General features: G+C 45.4%; 1 protein-coding gene across 1 annotated transcript in view; it reads right to left on the bottom strand.

Moving 5' to 3' along the window:
• LOC118785756 (dedicator of cytokinesis protein 9-like) overlaps nucleotides 1–12,703 on the bottom strand; it is a 71,496-nt gene that overhangs the window by 24,729 nt on the left and 34,064 nt on the right. The window contains exons 12-30 of the mRNA XM_036540668.1: nucleotides 11,961–12,173; nucleotides 11,195–11,317; nucleotides 10,411–10,493; nucleotides 9,353–9,475; nucleotides 8,920–8,999; nucleotides 8,614–8,801; nucleotides 7,665–7,730; nucleotides 7,417–7,509; nucleotides 6,858–6,981; nucleotides 6,382–6,500; nucleotides 5,231–5,317; nucleotides 4,673–4,762; nucleotides 3,652–3,767; nucleotides 3,292–3,361; nucleotides 2,920–3,045; nucleotides 2,375–2,446; nucleotides 1,549–1,695; nucleotides 1,236–1,319; nucleotides 737–848 (exon numbers count right to left, since the gene is read on the bottom strand). Coding sequence (XP_036396561.1) covers nucleotides 737–848; nucleotides 1,236–1,319; nucleotides 1,549–1,695; nucleotides 2,375–2,446; nucleotides 2,920–3,045; nucleotides 3,292–3,361; nucleotides 3,652–3,767; nucleotides 4,673–4,762; nucleotides 5,231–5,317; nucleotides 6,382–6,500; nucleotides 6,858–6,981; nucleotides 7,417–7,509; nucleotides 7,665–7,730; nucleotides 8,614–8,801; nucleotides 8,920–8,999; nucleotides 9,353–9,475; nucleotides 10,411–10,493; nucleotides 11,195–11,317; nucleotides 11,961–12,173 — 2,116 coding nt within the window. The remainder of the gene's footprint in view (nucleotides 1–736; nucleotides 849–1,235; nucleotides 1,320–1,548; nucleotides 1,696–2,374; nucleotides 2,447–2,919; nucleotides 3,046–3,291; nucleotides 3,362–3,651; nucleotides 3,768–4,672; nucleotides 4,763–5,230; nucleotides 5,318–6,381; nucleotides 6,501–6,857; nucleotides 6,982–7,416; nucleotides 7,510–7,664; nucleotides 7,731–8,613; nucleotides 8,802–8,919; nucleotides 9,000–9,352; nucleotides 9,476–10,410; nucleotides 10,494–11,194; nucleotides 11,318–11,960; nucleotides 12,174–12,703) is intronic.

Raw genomic sequence — 12,703 nt, 5'->3', positions numbered from 1 at the left:
GCACCTGCAACCAGCCAATTACAATCCATATTGATGGAGACCAATTACATCAGCTTTTATTAGTGATGCGTGTGACAGATTAGTCATTCTACACCAGATACACAATGACACTGATGACCGAATAATTGAATTTAAGGGGCAAATCCGTTCATTCCGGCCTCTGCCATCCGCAGTGAGACACTGAATCGAGACGCCGTCTCGGACAGGAAATGCAAGCGGCACACCTGGCACCTACCTACAGGAAGGTCATGCGACTCCACGCTGGGAGACAGAAAAGCTAATTCATAAGGAAAGAAAAGAGGGAAAAAAACAAAGCACAAACAAACACAAAAAACAAGCCGCAGTCAAATGAGGATCAGCTGCAAACAGAGGAAACGTTAATGCAAAATACACCTGGTCATTCTCAGCATCTGCAGCCCAAGCTAAGGAGCTGCAGCTCCACCTATAGCTTGCATCTACAGGTGCAAAGCCAGTATCACCTAGAGTATGCACCACTCCAACTCAGCCAATAGGAAAAGAGCAGAAGGCCTTAAGGGAAGGCTGTGGGCAGCTGCAGAGGGACTATGTCTACACGGCATCTGACTTGTCCATTGATTTGCCTACTTCAGCCCAACCTGCAGCATGCTTGCACGCCTACATGTGTCAGAATAACTCTCACACCGAGTAGGATACCCAACATGCACAGCAGCACCCTGAGGATTAGGGCGGAGCAGAGGAATGGGCCAAGACTTTTTACCTTGAAACCTCTGGATTCTCCCCTTCCCGAAAGGCATGGGCAGGTTCAGGGGGACGTAGTGCTCGTGGTTGCATACCACGCGCAGGAACTCGAACTTGAACTCGTACAGCGTCTGGAAGAGAAAGCGTCTGCGTTAGATCAGGAACAGCTGAACAAACCCTGCCGAAACAGATGCCTTTCTCTCCCCTGTGGTCAGTACATTACATTATTTATTTGCTAAGTGGATGCTCTCATCCAGGGTGAATTGCATTGCTTACATTTTATCCATTTGTACAGCTGGCTATTTACAGATGTAATTCTGGGTAAATCCCTTGGTTATGGATACAATGGGAGTGTCTAACTCTGGACTTGGACCTGCAACAGTCTGCTCACTAGTTCACTCCCTTATTTCTGCTACACAATACTACTCTCCCATTCAAAGCATTAGATTGTATGAATATTCTGGACACTTGGTTGCCACATGCTACACAAGTACAGTGTGCACAATGGTCCAAACTACCTTGGAATCTCCAGGAAGAAAGCAGTTGATGTAATTGTTAATCTGCTTGAAGACAAAGCCTCGGTCCATGAACGTGAAGCATCGCTGCAGACAATAAGAAGGAAAAAAAAAGACACACTACTTACTACTTCAACATTTGACCAGACTATCAGGAAATTAACCTTGCTGAACATTGTTACGGCTGAAACTACAGGTGTGGATCATAACATCCTTGTTCTGTCAGTCTTTGTTTAGAACGTGGTTCCTGTGACCTGACCCGGCCTGGACCGTTTGCAGACGGTTTGGGCAGACAGTGTCCTGGGGCCACTCCCACCTTGATGAAGACGGCCAGGCTGTGGTTGGCGTTCCTGGCAGCGTCCAGGTTGCCCTTGTACTTCTGTGTGATGTGGGGCATCAGCATGTTCACCAGGGTCTCCACGGTGTGATGGAAGGAGGCGGAGAAGCGCTGGTTCCTGGACAGCTGACAGAGCGGAGGGGACCAGGGTTAGAGCTCCGCCAGCACAGATTTGCATTGGTTTATTTTTCAGCAGCGGCTTGCAAATTTCCACTCATAATAAAGCCAGATGAACAGTGGAACAGACATAACACAAAGACATACAGTAACACAGTCAAAAGAAGTACCATTGTGTGAAAACAACGCACTAATGAATATCTTGTTATGCACCAGTGCCACAGCGAAAGGGTCAACATAAAACCAGACTGGTATGAGATAATTCACCCAGCTTTAACTGCTGCCCTGCTCTTGTTAGCATTTCGTAGCCCGACACTGAGGGAAATTGATGGGAGTCTGCTATGGCTCCCTGATTACACAGAAGCATGCCAATGTCGAACAATAACAGGGTGGTTCTGGGTAATTAGCATCCTCTGTGGCTTAAAATGTGGGAGATCTTTGTAATTTGAGGGGTGATCTTGTGGGAAGGCTGGCAAGGCTGGAAGGTTAGGGGATGTGTTCATTTAGATTGTGAACCATAAAAGTGGCAGTTGAGTAAAGCATAAGGACCTGGCTTTAATTTATGATGTCTTTAAGTATTTACTTTGCTCAGCATGTTGTAGAGTGCTGCATCAGAGTTAATTTGCACCAAATTGCTGAAACCAATGTTGTGTACTACAATAAATACATGTTCACACATCGTGCTTACCTTGACTTTACCGCTTTCTATCAAATACTGGGCCATGGACTTCACTAATGCCTCAAAGAAATACCAGGAGTACTAAAAAATGGACAACATGATTAATCCACATATATACAGTACAAAAAGGTGTTTCCATTGTCCATTACGTATAAAAATGACTTTCTACTACTGTATTTGAGTATAGGTGCCAGTAAAAGTGATGCATAAATGGAGTTATGCTTTTTCTCACATGTAGCTGTCCCATACATAAATGCGGGTTAGAATAAAAAAGGTTATTCCTGTGTACAGCACATAATTTGCACCCATTCTTGTGTGAGTTAAAGTAAAGCTGGCATGCCATAGGCAAATTAACTCCTAACTGGCCTCGATCTACCTCCTTTAGAGAAACGGAAGATGAGCTATGTCCAAACAACTCACACATTATAAAAATCTTTTATCTGACATTAGGTGCATGAGTGGAAGCCTGGCTGCTTTCACAGCGTGCAGTGTTTCATGCTGTGTAAACTCGAATCGCCGTGGACCTGTGGGCTGGCGCCCTGAGCGGCGCATACCTTGAGCAGCTTGTTGCTGGTGAGGAAGTCTGTGGAAGGCTTCAGGATGGTGGTCATGGCTTTGGCCAGCTCCTCGTGCACCGTCCTGGCGCTGGTGGCTGTGTATTGCTCAGTCTTAAACACATACTGAAGGGAGCAAGCAAGAGAACAGGAAGGGGGACATATTTTAAAATGCCTTTTCTCTCCTGTAAGCAATCCTATTTTGGAATTTCTAACTATATGCTAAGACTGTCTCATGTGACATTCTGTGCCTTAACTGCTGAGTGACTCAGGAGTCCTAGGGGTATGTTTTTGAGTGAAGCCAAAAGGCAATGGACTGCATGGTATTACAACAGGACCGAACACCTCAGGAACAACAGTTGCAGTACGCACCTTTACGTAAGATTGCAGGTAGTGTTCCAGACCCTCCTCGTGGCAGTGAGAGACGATGTGGATCATGACCCTGAGAGGGGAAATGAACCACAGGGGTCAAAGGTCATGGAGAGGTCAGATGCAGTGAATCAGGGGAAGCCCTCACTAAGATTTACCTGACTCTGAAACACCTGCTGAAATACCAATGGTTGAAGCACACTCTGAAGCACACTCCAGAGGCGGTGTATCAGCAACCATCAGCAGAACATGAACCAGCTGTATCAATTACAGGCCACATTTTTACAGATAATTAAATGATTTAAGCCTCAGCTTCATGATCCTGAGAGGTGGGAGCAGGTGGCGGGCGAGGAGCACGCTTGCCTGGTGACGTTCACCGCCACGTCCTCGTGGGCCGCGTTGGTCAGGACGCGGAACAGCTGGTTGAGGACGGTGGGCAGGAAGTTGATCATCATGTGACTCTCCATGGCATGGAGGCTCTGCAGGGATTGGGGGGGGGGGGGGGGGGGGGGGGAATGCTTTTAATTAGGATGGTACTGCAGACCCAATAAGCAGTGCCGCTCTGTATTCGTGATAGCCAGCAGGGCAGTTCCGCCAGACATCCCCTAACGAACACGCCAGAGCTTCGGTGCATAACAGGATAGGAGGAGGACACAAACAGGACAAACAGGATGAGCGCTGATAAGCAAGGTGAAGAGGATGTTACCGGTTTACTCTGTTCCTAGAATACGGTAAGGCTGCGGGTTTTCAGATTCATTCCCAGCCACACAGCCATCACTCAAGGCCAGTGAAATCATTTGGCTTTTAACCTGCGGGTGACTCACTCCCCATTGTTAGCTTAGAGGCGGTGTTTACGATCAGACCCTGAGGATATGCGTGGTTGCGAAAAGCTTGCCATAAGAGGCCAGCAGAAACCATGCAGGAACACAGTGTGCCACGCTGTGAATGGGTTGAAGCCACACCCTGAGAAAGCGTGACTTCACATTCCTGGAAACTTTGTCATGACCTCCCTTCCGTGGTCAGTAAATATAAATGCATTTGTACTTTTTTTCCTTCAGTCATTGAATATTATAAACACATCCAGAGCATATTAGCGAAGAATTTGAGCAAAGTGTTTTTCTTTCCATTTGTGTCACAGCCTGTGTTACCGTCAGCGTAGCGTAGTGTTGCTGTCCATTTCAGCATTGTTTCCAGTGTCAGTGTTGCGGTCAGTGTCAGTGTCATTTAGATTTAGTGTTCCTGCCAGTGTCAGTATAAGTGTCATTTAGTCTTGGTGTTGCTGTCAGAGTCAGTGTTGTTGTTGCTGTCGGTATCATTGACAGTGTCAGTGTTGCTGTCAGAGTCAGTATTGTTATTGCTGTCAGTGTCAGTGCGGGTGCTTTACCTTCAGGTACTTGATGAGCTCCCCTCCTGAGGGTTGGCCTGCACACTCCATACTCTGACAGTGGTGGAAGAAATTGTGCAAATGTTGATCCTGGGGAAGGGGAGAAAAAGCACAGCTGAAGCAGGAGTCGCTTTTTTAAAAGCAAAAGAAGAAAAGATTATAAAACGACAGCATCACTTAAACAAAAAGACACGGAAGATTTAGAAATACACATTCATACTGTACGCTGTCTAATACTCATTTATATGCTTAGCGGGTTTCCTTGAGGTGATGTGCACAGATTATATTTCACATGTGATCTATTTATACAGCTGGATATGTACTGAAGCAGTTCAATTAGATTACTGAATGTTGTTCAAGGGTACAACTGCTGTGTCCCAACTAGTGTTTAAACTCATAACACATTGGTTCCAGGCTGACAAAAAGCTTCCTTATTACACAGCCCTCTCTGGTTTCAATAATGTAATGCATGACTGTTCTGAAAAGGATGTGTTGATGAACCCCAATGAAAACAAAGGTAAGCACCACCCAATTGCACGGAACTCAGTTATCACTAACCTGAGTGTAGACTGTTGAGACAAGGTGAGTGGACACCTTGAGCAAAGGCTTGCCTCCATCAACCCATTTGATCTCAGGACCGGAATGCTGCCATTGATGACAAGACACAACGGCAATTATTAAACCATTATTAAACGTTCACTGTATGGAGCAGACATCTACAGCAGTGACAGAAACCACAAAGCAGTCGCAGCTGTGAGGTGGCAGACAAACCCAAGCTGTTGAAGGACCCATGTTACTTGCAAGGTTGATGTGACCTACAAAGCTTTCCTCAATGTCAGACCTGAGTGCAATTTGTTCGCGCATTGCTTAACACTTGTGCATATCTTCATATGGGTGTCTCTGTGTATATAGCAAAGATAGAGCAAGGCCCCTAATCCATCAGCACTCAGCAAACTGAAGCTGTCTTTCATATCTTTGTATGTGGAATTGAGCAGCAATTATACACACTGCTTCATATGGGTGTCTCTGTGTATATAGCAAAGATAGAGCAAGGCCCCTAATCCATCAGCACTCAGCAAACTGAAGCTGTCTTTCATATCTTTGTATGTGGAATTGAGCAGCAATTATACACACTGCTTCACACCTAATCTCTACAGAGGAACACTGAAGGTTCTCAGGTGGGTGATCAGGTGATCAGGTACTCTGTATCACAAGGTCAGATAAAGCCATCACAATTCCTTTTTGAAAAAAAAAAAACCATCTACCTTTAAATAAAATGAAAGTATTCATTAAAACATAGCACAATGCACAGATTAAATTTGTCTTGGGTCCTATTCTCTCTGCAATTGCAGAACTGTGACACACTCCTGCTGGTGAGGATGACGATGAAGATGAGACGGGTGTGAGGGTAATGCTACAGTGCACAGTGCTAACTCAGGATTATCTGTGCGCAGACTAGTGATGGGAAAATGATGCTCCAAGAACTCCATCGTGGAGCTATATGTGCCGTCAATCATTGGTTACTCTGAACGAACCCAAAACACTGTCCAGTGCAGAGCATTACGAATCGTTCAAATCAGGGAGTCATCAATGAAACATGCAAGCTCCACCCAATGTGGGGTTCATGACCTCCCCCCATCCCACCAATCGTGTTGAACTGCACCCGCCCGCAGAAAGCCCCGCTCCAGCCTCGCTGGGATTGGCGTTACCTTGCTTATGCCCTCCTGGGAGCACAGGTACCCAGCGGGCAGGTTGGCGGACACCGGTATCTGCTGCTCGTTCATGATCACCCTGCCGTCCTTCAGTAAGGGGAGCCAGGCGTAGCCCACTGCCGTAAGGAGAAAGCAGAACCCATCACCCCACCGTCCATATGTCTATTCAATTTATCTGTTTCTTTAATGGACGCTGCAGAGCAACTTCAGCTCAGATTTTACACAGGCTTCCATTTACACTGAAGTCATTCAGGTTAAAGATATAAAAACAGTGCTCCACCTGGGATTTGAAATTGCAACCCTCTGGTTACAAGTCAAGTTGCCTTACAGCACTATACCACTGTACTGGCCACTACTGCATATACTCGAAGTTGGGAGGCTGTCATATGAGTGAAACTGAATGGAAACAGTGACACAGGAAGTGACGTGTCTACTTGAAAGGGTGATGTTAGGAGGGCGTTGGTGGTGTTCACCTTGGGTTTCCACCAGGTCCCTCTTCTTGGTGCTGGCCTTGCTGTTGCTGTCGCAGCTGACATGGTAGAAGGTGAAAAGCAGGTGGTGCTTCTCATGGAGCTGGGCGGGCAGCTCAATCTTGATCTGAGAGAGGAGAGAATGCACAAGGCCCCTAAAGCCTCACAGCCAAACACACGGGACTCCAAAGGACTCCTTTACCAACATACGCACAGAGGTGCTCACACTCACTGGTCTTTGAGTGTTGTTACCCTGGTCTAACACCATTACTCATTTAACTGGATACACTTATGTTCTATCGTGCTGGAAGTCACTCTGGATGAGAGCATGTGCTAAGTTGATGTAATGTAATGTAATGTAATGAGGTCCTGCAGCTGAAAGAGAGGGTTTCTGCTGCAGATCTTCTGTCATGCACAAACTGCTGGCTTTACCCTTTAAACTGCAGCTCAAAGTGAACATTCATGCATTCTTGTCTCAGGATGCTGAGTGCTGTTGTAATGGACAAATGCAAGATGTCCTTCCAACGGGAAACAAAGGTTATTTACACAAGGTTCCGCTCACCTCATCATAGAACTCTGGGTTCTGCTGATGGTGCAGCACTGCGGCAAAGGCGTTTTTGGCAAACAGAGGACCTCCGGGGTGACCATAGATACACTGCAGAGCCACAGTGAGAAACGAGTTATTCTCTTCTCTTAGACTGCATAATGTTCATCACTGCTTTCCTTTAGCTGTGGGGATTACAGCCACCACCCATGACACGTGACAGGTAACTGCTGACAGGTGATAGATAATGGTTGACAGGAGCTTACTTTGAGTGGCTGGGACTCCTCCTCGTCTGAATCCTTGAACTCAATACAGATAGCAATGTTTCTTGCCTGAGGAGAGATAAGCAGAGAGAGTGAAAGGGACAGAGAGGAGACGAGAGAGAGAGAGAGAGAGAGAGAGAGAGAGAGAGAGACAGACAGAGACAGAAAAAGGGAGAGAGAGAGAGAAAGGAGAAAGAGAGGGAGAGAGGGAGAGAGCATAAAGCTGACCCACTTAGAAAAGAGACTTCAGCTGTTCTTATTAGATGAAAAGTTCTGCTGGCAAAACTGGCAGACTTTCTTTCGGTTATTTTCTTTTATGTTAATTCATCATTTCCTCACTTCAACTTTGTTTTCTCTGTCAGCTCTGTCATTGTGCTGGCACAACAGCTAGGCTCAGCTGTGCAATATCGAAGAACTGGAGACATGACATACATTTATGATATAACCAACAACTGGGAGCAATTTAGATAATCTTTATATGATTTGGAGCTTGTCTGAACAACTTTAAAATTCTACTGTGCTCATATAACATCATACCTCCTTCCAAGGATTGTAATATCTAGCAGACAATAATTAATACATATATTCTATGTATCACTAACATGCTGTCATGTCTTTTCTATTATCTCTTGGTGGCAAAAAGTGTCATTATATTGTTTTTCATGCTATCCCCATTTGCATGTGTACTATGAAATGTTTGTAAGTCCTCTTTCCTAGAAGTGTTTGTATACCCTGAATCCTTATTTATTACAATGGAAAACAAAGTTCCAAAAGCATACTGAAAAAGGGTAACTACTTACAATAAACATCATTGAACTGTGTCTTTGAACTATGACTCTAATAAATTGAAATCTTCATCTGACAAATCTAGCCAAATCTTACACTGCTTTTATAAAATAAGGCTTTTTCCCACACAAACACCACAGTGCGAGGACTGGGTTTGTCCCCCTACCTTGGCAAACGACTTTTGGCTGTCATATTTCAGGTGCTTGGGGTACACGTAGAGGTGGTTGTTGTAGGTGGTGAAAGGCTGGGAGCACTTGGCAATACAGGGGACGAACTCCTCCACCTCGAACAAGACGCTGTTCTTCCCGTTGCACTCAAACTGCTTCACTGGAATGTAGGACGAAGTGACGCAATCTGGGGGACAAAACGAGACCAACAATGAAAACGAGAGGCGCCTCCGCTGGACGGAAAACGGCTCATGCTTTTTCGGTGGTTTCATTGTTTGAGCGTGGATCGAATTCGGAGATCTTACTCGTTAGGTCCGGGGCCACGTTGTCGATGGTGACATCTAAGTTTCCTAAGATTACAGGAAGCTTGGCCATCTTTTCCGGCCTGAGGAAGAGGAGAAAATAAGCACTAGTTAAGCCCTTTATTATCTTTTAACTCGGCCCTGATGGAAGCAGACTGGAGAGAAACTGACACATGGACAGAGCATGAAGTGAGCAATTATTTGTCTAGGTGCAGCGACACTGAAGGGTCAGATTCATGGTGGTAAAGAAAACATTATTCCAAAAACATACGAAGATATCATTTCACTCTGAAACCCTATGAAGGCCTGTTCTAAGCCTTAGCTATATTGTTTTAAAAGACTGGGAAAGATTAATTACGCTACCTCATTAAATTATAACAGTAATGATGACAAGTTTATTTGAGTAGTTATGAAACAGCAAAACTGTAAAACTAACTTTCTGAAATCCGCCAAAAGCTTGAACATGTCCTCATTTGAGAGCTTTCCGCTGTCCTGCCTGTAAATGGCGGAGAAGCGGGATGTTTTGTCCAGAGTCCCCGACGCGTCTCTGAACAGCGGCCTGCGGAGACACAAGGGAAGCTCTCTTGGATGGGGTAAAAACAAAGCTTCGCAAGCCGCGTTCCGCTTTCCAGGGCCGTTCCAGAGCAAAGCTTTCCGCAGAGATCTTCCCTAATATTCCATCTGCTTGGGTTGATTCATTTTTCCGCAGGATCAATGCAATTTCCCCCACTATCTCGGACTTCCTGCAGAAGCTCTTCTGACACTGGGGATGCCAGATTGTCCCCATCAAGAGAACGGCATTCTGCAAAACTAGCAGCCTCTTTCCAAGCATGAAGGACACAGGCCTGTTTCCACAGCTCATTGCAGAATAACTGCAGCTCCAGGGAACTGAGGTCATTTGTGGGCCACTGGAAAAAGCTTTTCCAAAGTATTTTGAACTGGACAGTAAGAACACAGCCAGCAGAGAACTGAACACATTAATGCCCCCCCTGTGGAGAGGACATAAAATATGGAGAAAACATGCTATTGTACAGCATCTCCTTTGCTAGCTAGCAGTTGGAGTTTTTTTTTTTTTACTGAACACATGTCAATCAATTCCTTCCCAGTGCTCCATCTCTGTCTGGACTTCTGCATATTGAGTGTTGCATAAAAGTCATGATCAAAGCAATAGCTATTTTAGTAGCTTGTGGTCATTTTTATAGTTATTGTTGTGGTGTGACCACCTTTTATCATTACAGTTATTTTTATCGCTGTCCTTCTCAGTGTAGTGGTCATGGTGGTCAGATGAACCATCTTTAACATGTCTGGTTTGCGAGTCAATTTGCTTATTCAGTGAACACAACCAAATGTGCGTTTCGTTGGAGTCTTGCATATTAAACACACATTAGATCCCAAGTGGACCTATCCCCTGGTACTTCTACCATGTCACTGAGTCTGTATGAGGTATGACTTAGTTTTGGGGCATGAAAAGTGAAACAGGCGAGGGAGCCTTACCTGGCTGCCCAGGCGAAAGGCATCCTGTACTGACCCAACCTGCTGCAGGCCAGTTTGGCATTTTTCAGGACCTTCTGAGCAGCCTAGTGATGGAGAGAAAGACCAGATCGTCAGCCCTGGGCACCATTTTAAAAAGACGCAGGCCTCATTTACATGCACATTAATGATGCCATTTTAAGGTGACTAAGACAAAACTTTGAGTTGTGCAGAACTCATGTAAACTCTTGGCAGGAAAGTGACGGGACAGGGCAGGGAAGAGTAACAGGCCAGTCTGTAATGTTACTGTGGGTGAAATGCCTCTCCTATTCCCACTCTTTACTCCAATTATCCATTATTTACATGTAAATGGGAGTGTTTGGGAAATGCTTTTTTACTGACAATAATCGCATTATCGTGTGTATATAAAGGTAGTCATCGAAAGGCATAACTTTCAGCACTTCAGTGTGTCCAATCGTAAGTCCAGTCGCTGCCAGCTGCTCTTTCACTTGCACCACACTGAAAAGCTCCCTAATGCCTTTCACATTTGCAGCCTGAATAAATCTCATTACCGCGCATCTCCTGATATAACCGTTTTACGGACTGATATGAATGGACAGGGCCAACCAGTCCTGCATTTGATTTAAAACTCTGTCAGAGTATTCTGGTGGCTGGCCAGAACTCTTTAAAAGGCAGATCGTATGTATATCTATGGAGTCTAGGGTTAGCAGTAGACAATGGAAGGGAGTAATTAATCTCTCTTTCAATGTGAAGGGCCACTGTTCTACGCCTCTCACGCCGGCCGCACCTTGTTGGAATCCGAGCTCTTCATGTACGGCTCTGCGCAGTGAGCAATCCCTCCTTGTAGGACCTTCTCTATGCGAGCCACAAGGAATATGTCTGGGTGGGGACACGTCACTGAGAAGACCCCCTGGGTTGAGACAAACACACTTAAAAATACAGCTAATCAATGCTTAACAAACAGTAATAACTTCACTACAAACCATCAACGGATACATCATTGATATGTATTTCTACATTAATAAAGGTTATGAAATGTTTTATTAAGGAAGAGGCCAAGGTTAGCAATGTGAGAAATTTCCACTCATGGTTACAACATGCACTGTTGACATGGGCAGATACACAAAATAACACTGCATTTTGCAACCCTGTGTAGAATTTCTCCATCTGGCAACTCTGATCAGCAACGGTATTTGTCAATGATTTACAATTAGGTTATTAATGCTTTATCAAACACAAAATGTTTCATCCCAGTTTCCTTAAACATTACATGGGCAGTACTTCTGACTGTGAGAGTTAGCTCTTTGCTAATGCTACCGTGTTATATGTACTGTTGGGTCACACATGCCTTCATTGTTACAGACAACCTGCACTGTATTACAACTGTTTCACAATGCAAGCTGTGGAAAGAATATATTTAAGTGAGTATAATTAATCAAATCTTGTTAATGTAAAGTAATCTATTCCAATCCACAGGTATGCGTTTGCATGACAAAGACAAAAATAAGTTTCTGTTCTACTCCATTCTAAAATGGAGAATGAGCGCCCCCCACCTGTCTGGGGTACTGCAGCAGAGACTCTGGCAGCCCGTTGACCAGCCTCTGGCCTCCCTGCAGAGTGTCCCCGCCCCCGTTCATGTGCTGGCCAATGGGAGCGGAGACCATCTGCCGGACGGACGGGTGGTTCAGGTCCACGTGGAAGTCGGCTGAAATCTTGCGGCTGTTCTGGATGTCGAAGAGCGACAGGGTGACATAAAACGGCTCCACCTAGAAAACAAAAACAGCCAATACCCATCCACGTCAAGCCAGATATGTTTTTACGGATAACAAGCGTTTTTATGGGATGTGCATTTGTACTTATTTTTTTAATGTTGTGAATAACTCCTAAGGGGGGGGGGTTCTTGGAGGGAGTGGAGATGGAGTGCAATATTGCAGACTGGAGTCTGGGGTGGGGGGGTTGGGAGGGTTGATGCACTGAGAGTGGGGCCACCTGGTTTTTTGCGGAGGGTGATTTACATCCTTGACTGAGCAAACACTATCTGACTGAAACAGAATAGCTGTCTATGTTCTCCCAGCCCTGCAGCACCCTTGTCTTTGTGTTCCCCTGCCTGTGTGCACATTTCTCTCTAATGAACAGACCCCCGTGAGTGACAGCAGGAAAGCGGCACTAGTCCCATTTCCCCCCCAATTGATGTGGTGCACAGTGGTTTGCTATGACGACCGGATCCCCCTGCCCCACAAAGACAAACAACAGTGATGGCCTGACCAAACTCCAACTGATAGGTTAACGCCTTCCT

The sequence above is a fragment of the Megalops cyprinoides genome, chromosome 11, assembly GCF_013368585.1.
Source record: "Megalops cyprinoides isolate fMegCyp1 chromosome 11, fMegCyp1.pri, whole genome shotgun sequence".
NCBI lineage: Eukaryota > Metazoa > Chordata > Actinopteri > Elopiformes > Megalopidae > Megalops > Megalops cyprinoides.
This window is presented reverse-complemented; position numbering and strand designations above follow the sequence as displayed.